Below are 24,275 nucleotides of genomic sequence, written 5' to 3' on the forward strand. Positions count from 1 at the left end.
TGTGAAAGAAACTTATTGAAACATCTCTGAGGGTCAGATTTTAGCTGTATTCTGTTTTATTACTCTATTAGGCTTAGATTTGAGTGTTTTATTTTATTTTACTTGGTAATTCACTTTGTTCTGTCTGTTACTATTTGGAACCACTTAAATCCTACTTTCTGTATTTAATAAAATCACTTTTTACTTATTAAAAAACCCAGGGTATGTATTAATACCTGGCGGGGGGGAGGGGAACAGCTGTACATATCTCTCTATCAGTGTTATAGAGGGCGAACAATTTATGAGTTTACCCTGTTTAAGCTTTATACAGGGTAAAACGGATTTCTTTGGGGTTTAGACCCCATTGGGAGTTGGGCATCTGAGTGTTAAAGACAGAAACACTTCTGTGAGCTGCTTTCAGTTAAGTCTGCAGCTTTGGGGCACGTGGTTCAGACCCTGGGTCCTTGTTAGAGCAGACTGGCATGTCTGGTTCAACAAGACAGGGTGCTGGAGTCCTGAGATACCAGGGCAGGAAAGCGGGAGCAGAAGTAGTCTTGGCACATCGGTTGGCAGTTCCCAAGTGGAGTTCTGTGATCCAACCCTTCACAGCACTTTCATGCTGTAAAGGATTATATATTGCTCATGTTTGTCAATTACTCTGTTTTCATTGCCAGCAAACACTGGTCCTAGTTATGACTGTTATCTGTATATTTGATCCAGCCCTTGAAAGCATGAATTTTTCACACTCTATGATGCTGAGATGGGCCAGATGATACCAGGGAGGGCTCAGGGATGGGATTCCTGTGCAATCTGGTATCACTAAAAGGTGATGAATGCAAGATCTAAAGGCTGGTTATGCAGATCTCCATCTTTTGAAGCTTTTCAGAAAGGGGCAGTGACTGATTTCACCTTATTCAGGAGATTGAAGAAGACAGATAGGCTTTTTTGGGAGAAACAGCTGCATTTGAGCTGACTGAGGGGGGTCTTTTGGGGCTACAAACTGACATGTACTGATAACCAAGAGGTAAGCCTTTAAGAACAGTTCCAAAGTGTATTAAAACCTATCAGGGATTACCAAGAGGACTCATGAGGGGACGACGGTAAATATGCATTTGGATGGTCTTCTTGTTTTATACATTTTCACCCATAAGGCTTAACCTCTGGCACACTGTCATGGATCCATAGGATCTATGCAATGCCCTGGCTTTTAAACAGTCCTTGGGAGGTGCCCCTTGAGTGCGCTAGACCCCCAAGGGGTCCCACTCTTCCACAAGGATAGGTCATGTAACTTCAACACCTGAGACTGAGCCTCTGGCTTCAACACTCCTATTTCAACCTGTGAGCTCTGCCAGCAGGTCCAGCTGAACGACACTCCTGTTCAGAGGCTCTTCCTCATTCATGCTTCAGAGCAGCTCAGAAAGTTTTTGCTGTGACACTGGGCAGACTGTTAAAACATAGCAGGGTTTATTAGTCAACCGAAACACAGCATTGGAAAGTCCTTAGATTAGGACTGAGAAGCAAAGAAGACAATATAGTCCATACTGGCCAATACCCTTGAGCCATGCTGCTGTAGAAAACATTTTGTTTTCCTTTTACTGTGCCTGTCCATTTGTCTTTGCTGCGGTAGAGCTCCCTGCACCAAAATTCCCACCTCTATCACACACACACATTGCTCACAGCCCTTTGAGAGAAAGCAAAGCACAGCAACTGGACGTTAGTCCAGTGAAGACAGTGGAGGACAAGCTGCAATCCTCAAACCCTGGTCAAAAAGGAGAGGCATGTGGGTCCCTACCCATACAGAGGACCTGGGTAGAGGCTTGATACCTGACAGGGCATTCCTTGAGCAGACCATGGAGGCAGGTCAAAGACTTAGCTACACCAGAACTGTGACATCGCAAAAGCACATTTTGGGGAATTGGGAAATCTAGTGACTCAGGTGTAATAGGAGGGAGAATTCACACACTGGGGGAGTTTGAGAAGGCTGGGGAATTAAACACTAATATTCAGAACAACAGCCTCTAATTCTTCCGGAAAATGGAGAATGTAAGAAACAGGAACTGGGCCATGTAACCTCAGGAGGGACAGGCTCAAAGATCCAAGGAACCTGGAGGGAAGACAGATTGTGGCTGCTGCAGATGGGGAGAGGGGAGACAAGACTCTCTCCAAACTCTCACTCCTGTTGAGAACAACCTGATTTTATGATCTATGACATAGTCTCATATCTTGTGGGAAATTTTAGACTCGCTACAGGTAAAATGTCATTATTAGAGTATTGCTTATTAGCTTGGAACATGCATGGAGGGGCAAGGAGGTGAACATAAATAAATGGTGTCAAGTATCAGAGGGGTAGCCGTGTTAGTCTGGATCTGTAAAAAGCAACAAAGAGTCCTGTGGCACCTTAAAGACTAACAGATGTATTGGAGCATAAGCTTTCGTGGGTGAATGCCCACTTCGTCAGATGCATGCTGAAGATAAATAAATGGGTTATTGAGCCTTATATTAGGTTGAGGCTTTGTGGGAGTAGTTATACTGAAGTCTAGGATTTACCTGAATAGGCCTAAGGAGAGAATCCCAGGTCAGATATTTGGCACCTTCATTTTGAGAGACTAACTAGTAACCACAAACAGGTGCAACACACCACAGGATTCTGAAAGAAGGAAGTTTGGGGCGGGCTTTAGCAATTAGGTTGCTATGCAGTATCTGAGCAGTTGGATGCATTCATAGATTGGAATTAATAAGTAAAAATCATGAGTATTAATGCTTGATGCTTAATTTTGGACTTCCCAAAGGCCACATATGAGTTGGGGCAGCTATTGACATTACTGTAATCAGAGTAAAGGAGCAGATATGGTATATAGCCATCCTATTACCATTAGGAAGTGGATAAAATACTTCTCCTAGTTACCACTTTTTAATTTTGTCGGGTCCTCGAGACAGTGTAAACTGAAACAGGGCCTCCCTTGCATCTCGATCTTTGTTTCCAATGGTGTCCATAACTTGTAAGTATGCACAGTGCAAGACCCTCTTTACAATACTTTTCTTAGTCTAATCATTATGTGTATTAATCCTTGCCTATAATTTCAATTATAACTGTCTGTATTAAATCAAGATTCTGTGTTTCACCGAATTTCATCTTCTCAATTAACTTTGAGTAGCCATGTACAAGGGCAAGTTTTACCCCAATACGTGACATTATAGATGTAAAAATTGTACAGGTTACACTACCACCCTATGACATCATCAACAAAGTGCCCAGGTTGTGGCCCTGCTATGGGAGGAAGGAATGCAGCAAGGACTGAGGATCGGTGGCCAGGATCACTGTGCATAGAGATGGGGAGGGGGGGTAATGAGTGGGAGAGGGAGATCAAGAGTTAAAATAATAATATTTGGGGGAAAATGTATAATGAAGAGAAATAAAACTGGAATGTAGGTGCTAAAGCAACAAGGCTTGGGTAGAGATTCGGGGTTAAAGGTCTGGGATCCCCCACAGCTCTAGATCCCCAAACCTCTCCTCTGCCCACTAACCCACCCAGCCCACTTCCTGGGTGCCCTTCCTCCACACTCCCCTCCCCTTCTTCCCATTACTCTCAGCCATCACCACCTCCCAGCACCATGGGAGCTTCTTGTGTTCCCTCCTCATCTCTCACTACCTCATCCCTCCCTGCTCCTTCTTACCTGTAATCCTGCACACACCCTCCCCATGTCCTGGCACTCCAGAATTATCTACTCCACCCCCTTCTCCTCCCCTCCCATGGCTCTGTTCTCCCTTCACCCATGCAGTCCTGAATGGAAACATTATATGCTCTCCTATCAAAAGAGGAGCTCATCTGACTGTCACACAAGCCATGCATGAGTCATACACCTATTTACTTAATTTAGAATTCTACAGGCAGTATATTTTCCTCTTAAAATGAGGAAAAGGCATGAAAGCTCTAGTTTTTAATGTATCCAATAAGGATACATTAAATGCAATTTTAATATGGCCGATGGCACCAAAAAGGCACATGTCCAAAAATTATTCTAGTGGGTGGGAGATAAGGCAAAAAATGGGGGCAAGGAAACTTGTCAAAACTTGTATGATGCTTAAAGGTATAAAGTTATTACTATTTAGGCTCTTTAGAGACCCTACAGCTTCTAATAACTGAGGGGACAGGACTCCTTACCCAGCAAGACCACCGTCTCATAGTTCTCCTGCATGACGTCTCTGTAGAGGGCTCTCTGAGTGGGATCCAGAAGAGCCCACTCTTCCCTGGTGAAATACACAGCCACTTCCTCGAAGGTCACCGGCCCCTGAAAGAGCAAGAGTCCTACACTCAGTACCTGCTGCCCCGTCACAACCCCACCACTCATGGGGGAAAGGAGCCAATCAAATGGAAGCTCTGCGTGGCTCACAGTCAGAAGTCCCAACCCCACAATGCTCAGAGCATCCAGAAAACGCCAGTGTGAGGGGGAAAAGAGAGAGCCCCTTGTCTCTCCAGCAGATCCATCACACCCCTACTAGCCACAGACTGATACAGGAGATGGAGGCCCTAGCAGGGTACAGGGAGAGCTCACTAGTAGAAAGCCCAACACTGTTCTCATTGTGAAGTGCTGGACAGGGCCAGCCTTAGTGGTGGGCAGACTACATGACGGTCCAGGGGGGCCTTGCTGAGGGGGTTCCTCTAGCAGGGGTGTCCTGTCTCTCCTCTCCCCACTTCTCTTCAGCTGTCTGCCGCTGCAACTGTTCCTACAGCCCTGCCCCCTCCCCCCACTTGGAGCTGCCTCTGGCCAAGCTGCTCTCAGGAGCCTTGTGTGTGTGTGCAGGGGGGTTGCTGATTTTGGAGTGGCCCCAGCCTCCTGCCTCTACCCAGTCTCTGCTGAGCTGAGGTGGGGGGACAAGATTCTGTGCTGCTGCCTCTGGGTCAGGAGTGGGAGCTGCTGGCCGCTGCTGCTGTCTGCACGAGTCTTCAGACTAGTGAGTGCTGCTCTGCTTAAAGTGAGAGCGTGCTGTGTCTCACAGTCCTGCAAGACACACTGTCTCTTTCACACTCCAACACAGACACTCACCCCACAACAGACACTTCAATTATTGTTGTTATTACTTCTTGGTACTTCCTGTCAAAATGCCCAAGACACAATTTTATTCTTTCACATTCATTAAGGATTGCAGTGCTGTTATTTTAGCTTTTTAACTGGTCTGTGCATTTCATAATTTTATTTCTGACTTCTGCTTAAATTCAATTATTTGAGTAATGAGTTCTAAAATGCCTAACCTGGCCTGGCTGGAGTAATTATCATTATTACTTTTACTACCATATTGTCCTTTGTCATTCATTATTTAAAATGGTACTATCAGATAATAGACTGTAAATTTTGCTAGTACTTACCTTAGCAGTGCTCTTTTTTTTTTTAAATTAGCTAAACTCAAAACTTTAGACACTGTGCAGATGAAGATCATTTATTTTCAAATTATATTTTTCGGTATATCTGTAAAGTAACTTAAAATTTATATGAAAATTAATGCAGTTGTAAGTATGATACTAATAGCAATGATGGAGTCAAATGTGAGTCACATACACAATTGTGATCAGTAAACATAAATGCCAAAATAACTAGAAAAATAAATTCCCGTTCTTAATAAAAGAGAAAAAACCTTAATCACACATGTAAAATTAAGTAAATATGTTTTTCAGTGAAGTGAAAGACAATTGACTAAAATAGAGGAGATAATGGCAGTAACAGAGATAAATATTAGAGAAAGTATGCAGATTTTATTTATTTTTATTTATATCTGCTAAAGATAGGGTGCAAAGTATCAAACTTGTGTTTCTGATATCTGCGTTAAAACTCCAGAACTGATACCTCAAGGCTTGGGATAGGGAATATCTTGCTGTGTTATCTCCTGATTGTTCTAAATTTACATTTAAACTTAAAATGTGGCTGTAATTGGAGTCAGTATATATTTTTCTTTGTTTATGTAACTGTTAGATACAGTGCTCCTATCAGCAAATTCCTAAGTTATTATCTGCAAAAAACCCTACTGTTTTCAGGTGCCTCCGTAGCCCCTGGAATCACAGTTAAAGTTGCTCCCCTCCCCAAAATCTGAAATGGCCCCTAGTGAGCCAGGAGTGGCCACATGGCTACAGGATATCTGGGGCTCCAGCAAGATGCAGCCCTCGTGTGAGAGCGCAAAGACCGTCTTGAGCAGCAGGCAGAGCGCCGGGCACCACAAGCCACAGCAGCAGTGTAGAAGTAAGGGTGGGAATGGCAGCCAATGATTTTAGTTTACTGTTCATTTATTGTGTGGTGTTATAATTAACTGACACGTTATGTCATATAGAATCATCGTATGCTAAATAGAGAATAGATTGATCAGTATGTAGAGAGAATAATCATGTATTAGGTATTTAAGTAAACAGGGTTGAAACACAAGGCCTGTGGACTAAGACCTGTAAGATTTTAGCTTAGTTATTTTAGTCCTTGGAGCTAAAAAATGCTGACATATGTAAATGACCGAGGAATAACCCGATGCCCTAAGATTATGGGGAAAGTACCACCAACTGGTAATGGGGTGAAAAATTACCTGGAAGATTAATTTTAAATAAAAAAATTCTGGAAAGGCACCTCTGTTTCCAAAGGTCTTAACCAAAGGACACAGGTTGTGCGTCAATGCTAATGAGGTATAATCAGAATCACATTATAAAAAGGGGGTGCCAAAGCAGGAAAATTGAGCTCCCTATGGGAAATTCCAGCAGGAACCATCCCTCTACTGATGATCAATCCATGTGAGACACATCAGACCCTAATACTATTGTTCAGGATGTGAGTAGAACTATAGTTGTAACTTTTGCAAAAGTCTTTATAGAATTTCTATATGCTTGGGTAGTCATAATTTTAATTGTAACTTTAATAAAACTCATAAAACAGACTAGAGCTTGTACTTGTGAATGTCTGTGTGGTCACTACCCTTGGTCGTTCTGTGTTCCTAGGGACTATACATTTGAAGCAAGTAGCAGAGGCGACTTTCACTCTGTTAAGCTTGAAACTGTAGCCACCAGAGCCAAACCCACGGTGGTCTAATGCCACATTACAAAATGCACTTTAAATAAAATAAAAGGCTGCACAATCCACCACATACCAGGCCACTCTTACTTCTGCGCTGCTGCTGGCGGTGGCATTGCCTTCAGAGCTGGGCGCTCAGCCAGCAGCTGCCACTATCAGGCCACCCTGCCAGTGCTGAATTAGTGCCAGGGCTGAGCTCTGGCATCTCTTTCAATAAAATTAAGAACTAGAGGGAGGCACCGGGGCCTGGAAGTGATGGTGGGGAGCCCGTGAGGGCCAGGGGTAATGGGGGGGCACCAAAATACAAGATTGCCCAGGGTGCCATTTTCTCTAAGGCCAGACCTGGAGCTGGGTATGGGGGGAGGGGCATATCCCCTAAGGCAGTGGTTCTCAAGCAGGGGGCCCTGGACCTCTTGGGGACTGCAAGCAGGTTTCAGGGGGTCCTCCAAGCAGGGCCCGTGTTAGACTCGCTTGGGCCCAGGGAAGAAAGAAGAAACCTCGCTGCCTGGTGCTGAAGGCTTGCGTCCTGAGCCCTACCACCGGGCACTGAAGCCAAAGCTTGAGCAATTAGCTTTGTGGGGGTCCCTGTCGCATGGGGCCACAGGCAATGCCCCTCGTTGCTACCCCCTAACACCAGCCCTGGCTTTTCTATGCAGAAAACCATGCATATGCAGGGCAGTGGAGTTTTTATAGCATGTTGAGGGGCCTCAGAAAGAAAAAAGTTGAGAACCCCTGACTAAGCCTCACTGGTGGGTGCCCCCTCTACATCTCATAGCAGCTGCTGGTTAGTCAGGTCAGGCTCCAGCCCTGGGGGTCTGGTCCATTTTCCTAGTCCCACCTAGGTGTGTTGTTTGCTCTTCCACAAATTAGAGCATTTCCACCTTCTAACCTCATGGGTCTGTTCCTAGAATGTAAGCCACATATTAAACAAGTCCCAACAGGTTTGCTACACCCTGGCTTCCTCCCATTCTCCACCCTGTGAATTTTCTGCCCCGCTCCAACCTCCAAACCAGACTGCCCAAGCCTTCCCACCTCCTGTGTATTTGCTGTGCCTCTTAGTCCAGCAGGAACCCACCAGTAACTCCCAATAATCCCTACCTGGACTGGCTCCTCTGCAGCCATTTCCTTTCCCTGTCCCATGGGAGAACAGGATGAACTAGAGCGAGATGTGTGCGACATTCTGCAGCCTGGCAGGACGAGAAGGGCAGTTATGGAGGTTTCAGAACAGGCTTTAGTTAATTTCACATCACAATTCCCCCAGGCCCTTTCCCTGCAAAAATACATCCTAGATTCTGCCATGCTGGGAAAATGCTTGATCTCTTCATTACAGTGTGGACCTGACCCCTCCTGCCAGGGCTAAGTCAACAGACATTTTTTATCCTCCCCAGTAATAAAGTCTCTGAACAAAATGCTAGAAAGGAGCAGAACCAAAGGGGCTGGGCAGGTTCCATAGGGGACACTGGCTCCTCCTTCCCCGCCGGTGCCCCTGCCATGCCCTGTTGCTAGCAGAGAAAGGCCACCGCATCTCCACCCCAGAGGGAGCTGTGTCTCATGGTTTCCCCAAACAGCACCCAGTAACCCCGATCCCTTTTGGGGAATGACTCAGGCAACAATTTCTCACCCAAACAAGGACGAATTGCTGTAGATGAAATGGGGGGGGGGTAAGCCCCCCAAATATGAGGATAATTTAAATTGACATTTGAGAATTATGGAGAAAAAATCGGGAAAAATAAGAGAATAGAGAGTCAATGATTTAAGAAAAACGAGGGAATCTCCTTGGAGTTTTTAGCCATATGTGGTAAGGGGAGAGTAAAGGGGAAGAACTAGAGCGAATTGTTTCAGTATTTGAGAGGGAAGTGGCACAAACAGGGAAAGGATGCAAGTATCTCACCCCCCGACTCTCACACACTTCTCCCCCTGGACTTTCCTGGCTGCACAGAGCACATTCAATCCCCCCCCTGCCCTTCCCCTCCCTGCAACTCCGGCGTCTCCCCTCCTTTCCCTCCCCGCCACCTCCAGCCACACAAAGGGGAACCCCCGGCCCCATTCTCTGTCCCCACCTGAATCTCAGCGGTGCCTGGGGCAGATCCTGGCTGCAGCGGAGACCAGCAGCTCCGCTACCGCTCAGGCAGCTCCAGCGCTGCCGGCAGCACATGTACAACCAGGGAGCAGATTCCCAGGGGCTGCAACAGCTGCGGATCCCTGGGGCAGAGACTCACTTTCCTGCCCGTCCCCCGCACTTCCCCCGGGGGCTCTCACTCACTCACCGGGAGTCTCTGGCGCCGGAGCTGATGGGGACAGAGTCCGGGGCTCTAGGAGGCTGGTTCCCCGGGAGAACGTCCCAGCTCGCCCGGCGCGGCCGGGAAGGAGCTTTAATGACGAGCTCCCCCCAGCACAGACCCCGGGGAGCAGCAGCTGCTCAGCCCGGGCTCCCGGATCACAGGGAGGCAACAGCAGAGGCCGGTTTGTGCCAGAGCCCCGCCCCCAGGAGCCACCCGGTCTCTGGGTTTTGTTCCCCCGGCTCCTGCCTCCTTCTTCCCAGCACCCACCGCTACCAGCTGCTCCCTTCCTGTGTCTGCAAATACCACCCCGGGGCGGGCTGCAGCACTCGCTGGGGCTGTCTCCAGTTGCTTAAGTTGCCTGCATCTCTGTCCACCTGGGCGGTGGGGAGAGAAGATGGGGGCAGGGAAAGAAGGACTGCTTGGATGCGGGGCGGGGGAGGGTTGTACCAGAGGGAGTCAGAAGAAGTTGGGCAGCAGAGGCTCAGGGAAATTGAGGGGAACCCCACGGGTGTCACAGTGTTGGCCAGGGTTTGTACAGCACCTTGCACAATATGCAGTCCCGATCTCAGTCATGGTCTGTGTAGCACCTGAGAGCCTTGATCACAGGCACTGGGAATGGATAGAGGGAAAACCTCAGCACCTGAAGGGTTAATGCAGCAATGTGTGCAATCCCCACTGGGTGGCGCTGCTGCTCTTATGAGGGGTTGTTTTAGTAAACAAAACATAACAGTCCCATTCCCATATGGTCTAGTGGTCAGGATTCCTGGTTTTTACCCAGGCGGCCTGGGTTCAATTCCTCGTGTGGGAATAGAGCAGATCTTTTGCTCAGAGGGGAGGAAGGAAATGAAAGGAATGGGGAGGGATCCTGAAAGCAGGGGATTTGGACAGTGTTGGGAGGGGATCCCAGAAGTGGGAGTGGGGGGTGGAGATCAGGGAAGGATCCCAGCATTGTGGGAAGTGGGCAGCATGGAGAGCCCAGGCCTGGCACGGGGAGTGGGAAGAGTGACTCTGTCCTTCTAAACTCACCAACTGCAGACTAAGCAGGCTTGGAAGAATTACTTATTTGTTGGTAAATGTCAATTTCTGTGTAAACACACAACCCAATGGCAAAATATTTCCATTGATAATAATCAAAATTGACAGATGGACCAAGTAAGAAACATGCTGCTTGAGCAGGTATCCTATTCTAATCTTATAGGGTTCCCTTCTGCCTTAGATGTTGTACTCAAAGTACTATACAGGATCTTTTCAGGGGGATTAAGGCAAGACGCCACATTTATTAGTAATACCGGTATTAATTAATACTCTACAATATGCATATGAGATATATATATCACAGTCATGCATTCACACACACACACATACAAACACACTCCGTCTTGCTGTTGTTACCAACTAGTTGCTCCCCTTAACTGCACTGGCCAGGTGAGTTAGATGGGGGAGGGGTGGAGCCGATCCGGATCGATGCTCCGATGGTGACAAGACGAGACCCGGGGTCCTCCTGCAAGACACCTCATATTTATAGCAGCTTCCCTCTTATGCAAATCTAGACCAGATTCAAAATCTGGGTCTGTGTCCATTGGTCTGTGTCCGTTGGTCTTTGTGCTGCTTTTCTCTGGGTGTTGTCCCAATGCTGCTCAAAGAGGGTGTTTTCTAAAGAAGGTGCTTGCTTCTAATCCCTGAGGCCGTCAATATGTCTGCTCTTCTTTGTTGGGCCCACTTGACAAGTTGTATTGTCCTTTGCTCTGGCTCTCATTCCCTCTGCAACTGTTGTAGCTGTCTGGAGGTGGGTGTCTTCCACGCCTCACTCATTCACACCTCATTCAGTCAATAGGGCAATTGATTACAGAGTGGAGGGAAGATCTTATTCTACTTCTAGCAAAAAGGCTTTTACTTTAACTATACTATCCTTAGGGGCTATAACATTTGATACAAAGTTTTCTACCAATTTTCTATATAGGGATCTAATACAAAGTTGTATGAAAATAGAGAGGCACAATGCCAAGTCATATGAAATACAAAATAACATCATGCAAGATGCAATGTCATAAAGATACTTAATACAAAATGTCATAAAGAAAGATACTTAATACAAAATAACACAATGCAACATCATAAAGATTTATAGAGATAGTTAATACAGAGATGTCTATACATTGTCCCCCTTTTGACCTCTCAAGAACAATTCTTGAGTGGTCACCATTTAAAATCTCTGTTTCCAATGCGTGAATTATCATCAAAGTTACTGGAATCCAAATGCTCCATGCCTTGAGCGCCATCTGCTGGTTTGGGTTCATTAGTGGTGTTGGTATCTGTAGCTTAAGAAAACAATTTTAGTTGCGAGATATGAGCCCATTTTAGCTTGCCCTGTTTATCTATCCGGTACACCAAAGGGCTGAGCCGGTCCACAATAGAATATGGACCTATCCATTTAGATTCCAAATTGTGCTCCCTTCTACCCAATTTTAAATACATAACCAGATCTCCGGGCTCCCAGAGTTGGGAGTTACCAGCTTTTTGCTTATGGAGTCTGTTATTCATTTTATCAATGGCCTCATTGATCCGGTATTGCAAGGTTAATTTGTCCTCCTGTAATTGTTTGAGCCACTGAAAATAATCATGTTGTGGTGTTACCACATCTATTTCCCCTGATCCTAAACCCATCTGTGTGGGATCAATCATCAGTTTCATCGGCTGTCCAAATAAAATTTGAAATGGCTGGATTTTTGTTTTTAGCCGGTTGCTACTGCGGATGGCAGCCAGAATTAGAGGCAGCTTTTCTGGCCAATTTTTCCCAGTATTACTTACCACCTTCCTTAGGGCTTCTTTAATGGTGCGGTTCATGCGCTCTACTTGCCCTGATGATTGAGGGCGATAGGGGATGTGAAATTTTTGTTTAATACCCAAGGCTTGTAATAAGCTAGTAAACATTTCCCCTACAAATGCTCCTCCATTGTCTGAATCTATTATCTCCGGAGTTCCATAACGACAGACCACCTCAGTAAATAATTTTTTTGCAGCTTCTGTGGTGGTGTTTCTTCTAGTGGGGAATGCCTCTACCCACCCAGAGAAAGCATCTATGATTACCAGTAGGTACTGGAATCCCTCTTTGCTCCATGGCAATTTGTCTATGTAGTCAATTTGTATTCTATGCCAGGGACCTACTCGTCTCTGGTGCATAAGGGGCTGGTAATGTGGTGGCCGGGCTTTATCCTGAGCACACCTGATGCAATTTTGAACCCAAGTTTTAACATCATCTTCCATACCTTTCCACTGGGCTACCTCTCTTAGCCTGCTTAGCGTCCCTTCCACTCCCTCATGCATGAACTGATGTGCAACATTAACCAGTTCCTGTTTTTCTATCTTTCCTGGGGTTCTGTGTGGGGAATGTAAACAGTTATTGTCATCAATAAATTCATCAATTGACTGCGGATCCCCCATTACCTTTCCCTCCTGACTTCTAGTCACTACTGCAGCTATATCATACTGCCGTGCTATACCATCTACTTTATTATTCCAAAGAGCCTCTGGAGTGTTCTGTCTGCTATGTGCCTTTACATGCCTGACCTTTAAACAGCCAGGATGTTGTGTTACCCATTGGTAAATCCATTTCCACTCCTCTACATATGAAATGTTTTTCCCATCTGCTGCCTTCCACCCATTTCTTTCCCAGTCATGCATCCAGTATTGTATTCCCTTGACACAGAAATCACTGTCTGCATAGATAAACACAGGTCTGGGGTTGTTCTGATATTGCTGTAGTACCCGATATATGGCATGGAGTTCAGCATGCTGGGCTGACCCATGATCCAAATAGCCCTGTAGTATTTCCTCTTCTAAGTTAATTGCTGCATATTTAATTTTCCTTATGCCTTTAAGCACCATTGAGCTCCCATCTGTGAACCACACGTGTCCCTCTATCCCAATGGTATCTAGCTCCTCCAAGGGGGGTGCCTGTATTAGGGCTATTCTTTGCTCTAATGTAACCTCGGGGCAGTCATGTTTATTCCCTTTTTCAATCAGAGCGTGAGTCAATAGGTCAGGTCTAGACACGGTCTCGGTGGTGACTCCTCTGTTTATCAGTGTGAGGGTCCACTGAGCCATGCGGGTGTTTGAGACCTTGCCCCCAACCAGTTTCCCAGACAGAATGTACTTTAAAGGGGTGTGGGTACTTTGGATTGTTAGGGGAGCCGTTCCAGTTAGGGGTTCAAAAGACTGGACTGCCCACACCGCTGCCAAACATTCCCTCTCACAGGGATCAAAATTCATTTCTGGCCCCTGTAACTTCCTAGATTCGTAAGCTACCGGGACCAGTTTATCTTTTTCATTCTTTTGGAGGAGAGTAGCTGCTAATGCCAGGTCGTTAGCCGCGAGTCGGATTACAAACGGCTGGGACTCATCTGGGAATCGCAGAGCAGGGGCTGTCAGGGCTTTTTGTTTAAGCACCCTTAGAGCCTCCTCTTGCTCTGACCCCCACTCCCATTTTACCTTTTTCTTAAGCAGTTTCCACAAGGGCAGTGTAATCTCAGCATATTTATAAATATGAGGTCTTAGAAAATTAAACCCTCCCAACAGGACCCGTAGGGAATGTTGGTCGGTAGGAGCCGGCATTTCTATCAGGGCTCTTACTTTTCGTTGATCTACCTGCCTCCCTTCCTTTCCTATAACAATGCCTAGATAAGTCACTTGAGACTGGACCAACTGGGCTTTTTCTAAGCTAACTTTAAAACCAGTCTCTTGAATTAGAGCCAAAACATTTTCAGTTAATCGTTGTACCTGTGCCTCAGTTTCCCCAAAAATTAAAATATCATCTACGTAGGAAAACACAAAGGACCGATCTTGTGGGCTAAGGCGATCCAGCATGTCTATGACATGTTTGTGAGCTATAGCTGGGCTATTGTGAAATCCTTGGGGTAGACGCTGGAATGCCCATTGCTGCCCATTGACCGTGAAGGCAAATCTATCCTGTGAGTCTGGGTGCAATGGGATAGCAAAGAAGCAATTAGCCAAATCAATGACTGAGAAATACTTTGAAGTAGCCTGAACCTTTTGAATTACCTGGGTCATATCGGCTACTATAGGGGCCATAGGGATTGTGCCTTTGTTAACACGCCTATAGTCAATAGTTAAACGCCAAGATTTGCCGTCTGCCTTGAGGACTGGCCAGACAGGAGAGTTAAAAGGGGAGTTAGTTTTTCGAATGACCCCCTGCTGTTCTAAGTCCCGGACTGTTTGCTGTAACTGTGTTTCAGCCTCCTTGGGATAGGGGTATTGTTTTTGAGGGGGTACCATATCCCCAATGATTTTTACACAAGCCTGTATTTTCCCACAGTCCGTTTTCTTTTGAGTCCAGACAGTGGGGAATTTTGAGCGCCACACCTCAGCTTGCTGAGTTATTGTGGTGGTGGCTACTGGTCCCCCTTTGGTTAGAGGGGTCCTCTGTTCCACTTTTCCCTTATGGGGAGGGGGCATGTCCAGTTTCCATAAAGTGCCCCGTGGTAAATCAATCACTATGCAATTTTTAAATAGCCAGTTTGTGCCAAGAATCATATCATTTGTCATGTCTGGGGTCTGGATCAGATCTCCGTGGGTTCTAAACCCTTGCACGGAGAAAGGCACTTCTGCCCACTCCCATCCTGTACTGGGCTTCCCTTGAAAGGACTGCAGTGTGACTTGTTTGATTCTAGTGCCGGCTGGTGGCTGAGTTCTAATTAGCGAGACTGCAGCTCCTGTGTCAATTAAAGCCAATGTAGGAGCACATGTGCCCTGCTGGATATAAATACATGGTCGACCTTCAGGGTCCCATGCAATTTTACTGATGAACCTCCAACGTGGTGCTCCTACATATGGAGGAGGTTCGATATCCAGAGGGTCTCCCTATACTGTATCTCCTGGGAATGGGAGGGGGTCCGTAAATACAGAAGGAGTAGGGGGAGGGAGAGGAGCTGTCGGTGTTAGTATGCTCGCTACTCTCCCCTCCTTAGAAAGCATCTGAAGTTTAAAAGCTTCTGCCAATAAGTTCTGTGTGGGTGCCCCGTCCCACTTGTCTCTATCTGCCCCGTATTGCATTAACACCTTCCAGGCCATGCGGCGAGCGTCTCTTTCAGTTAACTCTTCCTTGCCTGGAGCTGGGGTGTTTGTTTTAAATTTCTGGAGGTCTGGGTACAAATTATCCCTTTGTCTTCCTCCATAATACCCTCTACCCCGAGATCTACCTCTAGTGTGTGTTCCCCGTGCCCCAGTTATGCCTTTATTGCCGCTTTCATTAGAATAAGTAACCGAGGGCTCTAATGTTGCAACATACGCCACTCGTTCCTTTTTTATGGTAGGGGCAGGACCGGAATATGTAAGTATTTGCCGGACCATTTCTCTTAGTTCCCGTAATGTGGCAGGCTGGCCGGGTTGCCACACTCCCAGTCTCATTGCATAAAACGGTTGTAAGGAGGCAGCACATTCTCTTAAAGAATCTACACTGAAAGGCACCAGGTCCAGTTTAGTGGCCGTATCACGTGTAACTAAGCCAGCCATCATCTGCATGAGACCCCATCGGGTTAAAAACGTTTCGGGGTCCTCATCAGTTTCCTGTGAAATCACAATGGCTTGGGCCACGAAATTACGCCTGCCCATTAGTTCTGCAAATTTTGTCAGAACATCCATTAGGTGGTAATCCTCACCAATCCTGAACCTGTCTAGAAGCCCCCACATATCTGGGGCTGCACAAATGCTCATTAAGCGGTGCAGCTCTTGTGAGTTGAGATCCTCCCTCTCTCCCAGTAGAAGAGCATTCACACTCCATCTAGAGAAATTTTCCCGTTTTAAAATCCCCAGCCACTTTGCCATGGCCTGGAGATCAGAGGCAGAAACAGGCACTGTGGTTACTGTTTCGCTCCCACCACCCTCCCTCGTGGTGGTGACTGTTCTCTTCGTTATTGTTGAAATGGCATTTTGGCTCTCGGAGGGGGAATCTACCCAAATATCCCCTTCCCAATCTCCAGAGGGGTCTAAAAAGTCTGCCCCATCTGGGGTTTCAAATATCCCTTCTCCTGAAGTTACTGCTGCAACTTGTCTGTTTGCAAATCCCACTTTTTGTTTTAGTTGGTTGATAAGTGATTTACAGTGGCTATGGTCAATAGGGGCTTTCCCCTGTTCTAAAGTTAACTTTTTGACCATTCCCTGTAATACCTGATTTTCTTTTTAAATTCTTTCCTTCTCTTTGGTATGCTCCTGTAAGATTTGAGAGTGTTGTTTTAACTCTCTGTACCCATCCTTAAGGGAGTCTAGCTGGGTTTGGCTGCTAATGGACAAACATTTCCACTTCTCTGCTTCTGCAGCAGAGGTTTGTAAATCTTGCTGCAGTTTCTCCTTTTCATTTTCACATTCAGCCAATCGAAGGAATACCTCATTACAGGTCTTCCATAGAAGCCAAACTGCAGCTGCTTTTTTTTTTATTGGGGTTGAAGGTTTATATATTAACATATATTGAGCCAATTTATCTTCTAGGTCCGAAATCGTATGGACATCAGCTAACACTTGATCAGACCAAGGGCTGTGTCCAAATTTTTGCAAAATTCGTTCAAAAGGGGTAACATTTTTTACAAACGCCAATTTTTCAGTCCCCTCTCTGGGAGCCTTCTTAAAAGACTGCTTAACTTTAAACATTTTCTGGTATACCCAACCTCCTATTGGGACTAAAACAGCAATGCTTATCCTCTTCGCCTGGAGCAAGAAATTTAATTCTTCTCCCTTCTTTTCTACTGCCGGCACTCTACGACCGGGGGAGCGAGAAAGCTACTTCTCCTCCTCTCTATACCCGGCCTCCTACCACCGGGGGTGTGCACACCTTAATGATCGATCACTTTTCAATACTTTTCAATACTCAATATCAAAGTTTGTTTCTTTACTCAATAAATGCTCGTGGTACCTTTCCCCCTTTCGCAATTCTCCACCAAAATGTTGTACTCAAAGTACTATACAGGATCTTTTCAGGGGGATTAAGGCAAGACGCCACATTTATTAGTAATACCGGTATTAATTAATACTCTACAATATGCATATGAGATATATATATCACAGTCATGCATTCACACACACACACATACAAACACACTCCGTCTTGCTGTTGTTACCAACTAGTTGCTCCCCTTAACTGCACTGGCCAGGTGAGTTAGATGGGGGAGGGGTGGAGCCGATCCGGATCGATGCTCCGATGGTGACAAGACGAGACCCGGGGTCCTCCTGCAAGACACCTCATATTTATAGCAGCTTCCCTCTTATGCAAATCTAGACCAGATTCAAAATCTGGGTCTGTGTCCATTGGTCTGTGTCCGTTGGTCTTTGTGCTGCTTTTCTCTGGGTGTTGTCCCAATGCTGCTCAAAGAGGGTGTTTTCTAAAGAAGGTGCTTGCTTCTAATCCCTGAGGCCGTCAATATGTCTGCTCTTCTTTGTTGGGCCCACTTGACAAGTTGTATTGTCCTTTGCTCTGGCTCTCATTCCCTCTGCAACTGTTGTAGCTGTCTGGAGGTGGGTGTCTTCCACGCCTCACTCATTCACACCTCATTCAGTCAATAGGGCAATTGATTACAGAGTGGAGGGAAGATCTTATTCTACTTCTAGCAAAAAGGCTTTTACTTTAACTATACTATCCTTAGGGGCTATAACATTTGATACAAAGTTTTCTACCAATTTTCTATATAGGGATCTAATACAAAGTTGTATGAAAATAGAGAGGCACAATGCCAAGTCATATGAAATACAAAATAACATCATGCAAGATGCAATGTCATAAAGATACTTAATACAAAATGTCATAAAGAAAGATACTTAATACAAAATAACACAATGCAACATCATAAAGATTTATAGAGATAGTTAATACAGAGATTTCTCTACATAGAATCCACCATGTGGGTGTTTCATTTCCCTCCCCAGTTTCACATGGAGACACAATTTCCTTTGCATGGATCCATGAACAGCAAAAACTTCCTGTGTCTCTAGTCTGAGCCAGGGCATTCAATTCCATTGGAACCTTCTCTCCTGCAATGGCAATGGTCAGACAGAGGGGATGTGGCCATCTTCAGCCCTGAGAGTGAGATATTTGCTCTCCTCTTTCTTCAAGCTGCTGTTGTTATTCCATAAAACATGAACCATGGAATAAAAAGCTGACATTATTCCAGGGTGAGGAAAGAAAGGAGCCACCAACTCCCCCCAAAATCTCAGTGCCCCAGAGAAAACCTGCCCCTGCTATTGGAATCACTGATGTGCTGGGGATATGATGGGAAAAGGGACTGTCTGAATTATCGAGGCAGGGAATGAACAATCTACAGCAATGTCATCAACCAGAAACACACTCCAATCATGCTCCAGCCAGAAGGGAAATGGGCAGGAATTCTTGCTGTTCAGCCATGGCCACATTTACAGAACTACACAGCAGTCAGTCTCACCATCCAAGGTGCCAAATGGAGCCAGTCTGGTCTTACTCTGAGGGAAGTCTACATTCTACATTCAAATCCTGTTACCGGGGCTGCTGCCCAGCAGCCTGCGCATCTGCCTGCCAGCCCTAGAGCTCGTAAAGCGCTAATCCAGATAGGGGCGGCGGGGAGCTCTGTGTGCAGAGCCAGCAGAGTGGCGCAGCGGAAGCGTGCTGGGCCCATAACCCTGAGGTCGATGGATCGAAACCATCCTCTGCTACGCCCGCGCTGGTTTCTTTTGGCTCTGGGCCTTCAAGCCAGGCGGCAACCAGCAGAGCGCCAAGAGCCTAGGCCAAGAGGCGGCTGAGGCGGCAGCCTGCCAGGGAGCTCCCCGGCACCTCTGGCTGCCTGGGCTGAAGGCAAGAGGCAGGCCTGGGCGTGGTGAGGGCCTCCTGTCCCAGAATGAGGCAGCAGTGCTTCCTTTCTGCCCCCTCCCTCCGCCCCACCGGCAGGCGGCTGCTGCGGGAGAACACGAGGGAGGCTCTCAGGATGCTAGGCAGCTCTGTGTGGCTGTCAGGGGAAAGAGCCGAGGCTCCCGACTCGACCTGCCATTGACTCGCGTGGCTCTGCGCTCCGTCAGCCGGGGCGGGCCAGGCTGCGGACCTGACTCAGGCTTGGGCAGCATGGCCACGCTTTCCTGACGAGGCATGAGGCAGGCCAAGAGCTCTGCGCAGCCTACAGGGAAGTGGGAGGGAGGCAGTCTTCCAGCCGGTGTGTCTCGTCCATTTCTCCCTTGCCGCTTGGGGGGAGGCGGGAAGGGAGCGAAACGTTCCCGGCTGAAGGTTTTGCGCTCGGCCTTGAGGATTAAGCCCGAACCTCCGGCATGGCTGCTGGGAGATGGGTTTCTGAATGCCATCCAGCGTGCTCTTCGGGCCAGCAGCTGAAAGCACCGAGGCCAAGAGGGACGGTTTTGAGGCGGCAAAAGGGGGCCTTCGAGGCTTCCAGCAGGTCTCGAGGAGCAAGCAAGTAGCACGGACTTACCGCCATCCTTTCGGTTAACAGCCGAACGCGCTGACCCATTGCTCCACAGAGACACAGCTGGCTTGAACGCAAAAGTCGGGAATCAGCTCAGGGTAGGGTATACCATAGGTGTGCAGTGGTTAGACAAGAAACAGCAAGGAACTGGACTGGTATGGAGTGAAACTGTGTCTTATGTGTGCCTGATGACTGTACGTTTGAGATAGTTCTGTGGGAAGGAGCAGAAAAGAGCATTGGGGCTGCGGTATAGCACCTGCATAGGCTTTCTCTGACCTGTTTTGCTGTAAGAGTTAACAGGGAGAGGTTGTTAGTCGCAGGTCAGTGGGTGGGTATATGCAAATTAGGAGTGTACAGGGAAACCAGTGAGAGGAAGGAGGCTGAAAGACTTCTCTGTCTTTTGAACAGAATGGTGTGTTAACGGTTCTTGCTTTGAATTCCTCCGTTGAAGTCATTTCGGGGAAGTGACCCTCACTTAGAGTTACCTAGTTCTCAAAGTCACGTGAATGGTGTTTGGTGCGTGTCTGGGAGCTCGTCGTGGTGAGGTAGAAAGCGGTTGGGGACAGAGGGGCTGCGGAGCGTCCAAGATCATCAGTCTTGTTTCTCTGTTCTCTATGAGCTAAAATCAAGTGTAGCGGTGACAGAGCACTTCACCGGCCACCTGCAGGACCAAGAGGCGTAAGCCAGAGTGACATTGTTCTTTAACTATGAGAAAGGGACTAAGAGATTTTCTCTGTTGGATCATATGAAGTGGAACTATAAATTCCCTGAACACTAAATATCACCCAATGTGGGTCAATCCATTCTCATCGTTATATCCACTCCTTATACTCCACACCCAAAAGTAGCCACTTTATGGACTTATTCTGATATCTCAAGAAAAAAGTCTCAGGGGTCTATAGACTAATTGAAGAAAGTAAACCTTTTTATTTTCTCATTGAGAAGCAGAGGTATGTACAATAATTTTCTCTGGTTTCCATCAGGAGCCACTGTAACATACAAGGGAAGCAGAGCTGTCCCTAGGGTATGGCGAGTTGGGGCGGCTGCCCTAGATCCTATGCTTTGCGTTGTCCCGTGGCAGTTTACTCAATTGCTAGACTCTAGGGATGGCTCTTTGTGTGTGTCATGTGGGGGGTGCTAGGCAGGCCCGGGAGGGTGGGATTACGGTGGGGGGGGCCAGGCTGGCCCAGGGGGATAGCGGGGGTCTTGGCGCCAATAGCGGGGGTCGGAGCCACACTCACCAGCGGAAAGCGGTATCAGCGACCCCAGCCTGCCAGCTTCTGGTATCACTCGGGAGAGGGGGCAGAAGGCAGAAAGAGGCAAACCAGAGGTGGGAAGTGGCAGGGTGGGGTGGGGACAGGACCTGGGGCTCAAAGGGGGGATTTGTCCCGGGCCAAGCACCCCTCTATGGACAGCCCTGAAGGAAAGCACTGACTATTACAGTGACAATAAAACTGACCAGCATTGCTGGGGAGACTGAAGGAGATCAGCACTCATCAGGTCTCTTCTCTCCATCAAGGTGAGCCAGACACTGCTCTCTCCTGGCTCTCATTCTAGCAGCTGGATGCCAAGGAGCGATTTCCCCAGAGGAAGTGCATTGAGTGCCCCAGTGTTGCTGGGGTGGCTAGCGCTGCTGCTGGCTGTGGGGGCTGTCAGGGGGGTTGATGTCTGCACAGACTCTCAGCTGCCAAGCCAGAGGGGCACGTGGGACCTTACCAGACTGGCTTGGTGAACACGGGGGTTGACAGAGCAATACAGATGCTCTCCAGAGCATGGAGCAGCATCCGCCCATGCAGCCAGGCAATGAGCATTTCCCACAGCCTGGAGTCTAGGGGGAGGCGGCAGCTGCTGTTCCAGCTCCTCGGGGACAGGCCCTGTTAGCCAACAGACACTTCGCACTCATCCACAGCTAAGGGCGTCGGGTACCTTCGGTGGGAGTGTGGAGTGGCTGTTTGTTTTTCTGTTCACACTCCTCTGCGGAATGAAAATTGGGGAGGGGAGGCAGAAGCCCCACTTCCCTCCCTAAATGACATCCAGTGGGGGAAGCCAGGACAACAGGCTCGGGCAGAAAGTGGTGGCCAGACTCTTGCCGCCAGGGTCTAGTCTAGCTCAGGGTCCAGCTCAACTTCCTCCCCGTGCCACTGGCCCCCAGTCCCCTTCCACCACCAGGTAACCCAGGAGCTAAGGCAGGAACGGGGTGAGGAAGCAAGTCAAGGTGAGCAAGGCAGGCAAAAGCGAGTCTTGTCTTCATTGGCCGATCACAATGATGTCCTTTTTGTGTGCCACGGCTGCCAAAACATCCCAGACAGAGAAGCAGGAGGCAAAGAGGTGCCACATAGCTGCTGAAGTAGCTCAGTTGGGAGAGCGTTAGACTGAAGTTTTAAAGGTACCCAGTTCAGTCTTGGGCTTTGGCAGGCATTTTCATCCCTCTTCGTGTACAGGTGGCTTGTTTTCTGGGACCGCAGCAGCACCTTTTCCTCAGGCAAGTCCTTGATTTTGAGCTCCCCAGCAGGAGAGCAGAACGTGGGATTCTGCCCCTACTTGGCCCACCTGACCTTTAACAATGAGGGACCGGAGCTGTCTTTCCCACATGACTTATTGGTCAACTCAATATGGCGGTAAGAGAGTGAGGCAGGGTGGCCCTGGGAGATGGTGCCAGAGGGCACAGGGACTGGGGACGAAAGCTCCTCTGCACAGCTGAGCGAGGGCAGTACTGGGGAAGGGGCATGTATAAAAGTGGCCACGTGGAACATGGCAGGGATTCGGGGGCCCAGGAGGAGGCGCTTGCCCATTAATGACTTTAGGGTAGCTCAATGGGCAGAGGTGATTGGAGGAAGGGCCCGTCTCTTCTGGTCCTCCAGGACAGAGAAGAATGATGGAGCTGGAGTCTTGTTCTTCACATTCACGGTGTGAGTACAGAAGGTGGTGGAGCTCCAACCACGGAAGGCATTGCTCGTGGACTGTGTGGCTCCATGGCACTGGGTATAGCTATATTAGTTTGTATGGTCCCCAGTTATGGTGTGAAAGGAAATATCAATGGAAGGAACTGGCTCCCTTCCTCTGGACCGCACGGTGTTTGGTGTTGGGGGGGATTTTAATTGTGTCAGCCGGCCTGAGGACCACTGTTCCCGTTTTCCCGACCATCAGAGGAAACATTTTTACAATGAGCACTCTCTGGAGCAGGTCTGTAGCGAGTTTGGCTTAAAGGACGTGTTTCTCCATAGTGGAACCAGTGGAGGACGGGCAGTAGCCTCCTATTCTTCTGACCCGACCTCACACCAGCCACAGATGGGTTACACCTTTCTGTGGGGACAGGCCAGGAGTCACATTTACCGGATTTACATGAAAGAGAGCACGTTGACAGCCCAGTGCAGGGTGGTGCCAATGGACGCAGCTCTCACCATGTGCTCAATGTGGGCAATTCCCTGAACCATGGCAGAGGATATTGGAAGATGAACATCCAGCGCTTGCAAGATAAAGGGGCAGGGAGTCGAGGCCTGGCGGTATTGGCAGAACGGGAAAGCATCAGAGGTTTCTATGGCAACCAGGGGGATTGGTGGGAGTCGGTGAGGGAGGAGTTGGCGGCTTTGTTCCAGCGATCCGGCAAACACGGCAACATTAAAGAAACCAACGGTACCAAGTCCTGCAGTGTCGCCTGTGGGATTTCCACAAGAGCATCCAGGCAGGGGAGCCAGTCAGCGTGTGACAGTACCAGCGGATCAAGCGACAGCTGGCCGAGTTCTGGGAGAGGAGTCTGCAGCTGGCCAATATGAGCAGGACCACCGAGTGAAGGGAAGGGCGGCCTCCCCTCACATTTTTGCGGCTTGCAGGGAATGGAGACAAGGCAGGGGGATGCGGGGACTCACGGCAGGACCCGTGGATCTGGTAGAGCAGGACTATAGTCAATGGACGAGGAGAGAGAGTCCTGCGAGAGGAAGCCCCTGGTGGGAAGCACTAAATGCAGAGTGGAAGCCAATCAGCCGAGAGTCATGGCGTCTAGACAAAGAAATGCTAGCAGGTCCCATGGTGTAATGGTCAGCACTCAAGACTTTGAATCCTGGAATTTGAGTTTAAACCTCAGTAGGATCTCCTGGTGATATGTTGACTTGCTGAGATGCCTTGGAGATCAATGTGCTCAGTTTCCCTGTCTGAGTGTAGAAAAAACAAACTTTAATAAAAAGGAGGAAAATAACTTTGTATTAACTTGGGAAAACACCACAATCAGGATTCACAACACTATGAGCAAAACACCCGCCCCACAATGCGCTGAGCACCCACCCCTTTTGCCTTGGGCTCTTAAATCCAGACACCAATAGCTCTTTGGCTGTGCCCCTCCCTTCACAGCACCTCACCCACAGCTGCTATCCTGGGTCAATGAAAACCCAAAGTTCCAGCTCCGCAGCTGGATTTTCATTGACCCAGGACAGCAGCTGTGGAGTTCACTGCTCACCTCCTGGGGGGAAAGCCCCTTTCGCCCTCCGCTGTCTGGCCACATTGCCGGTCACTTGCCGTTCCACTCTGTCACCGCTCT

General features: G+C 48.0%; 1 protein-coding gene across 1 annotated transcript in view; it reads right to left on the reverse strand.

Annotated features, from left to right (window-relative positions):
* Window positions 1-24,275, reverse strand: part of LOC135889537 (zinc finger protein 436-like) — a 77,501-nt gene that overhangs the window by 4,980 nt on the left and 48,246 nt on the right. The window contains exon 2 of the mRNA XM_065417399.1: window positions 4,143-4,269. Coding sequence (XP_065273471.1) covers window positions 4,143-4,269 — 127 coding nt within the window. The remainder of the gene's footprint in view (window positions 1-4,142; window positions 4,270-24,275) is intronic.

The sequence above is a fragment of the Emys orbicularis genome, chromosome 15 (genome assembly GCF_028017835.1).
Source record: "Emys orbicularis isolate rEmyOrb1 chromosome 15, rEmyOrb1.hap1, whole genome shotgun sequence".
Classification (NCBI taxonomy): Eukaryota; Metazoa; Chordata; order Testudines; family Emydidae; genus Emys; species Emys orbicularis.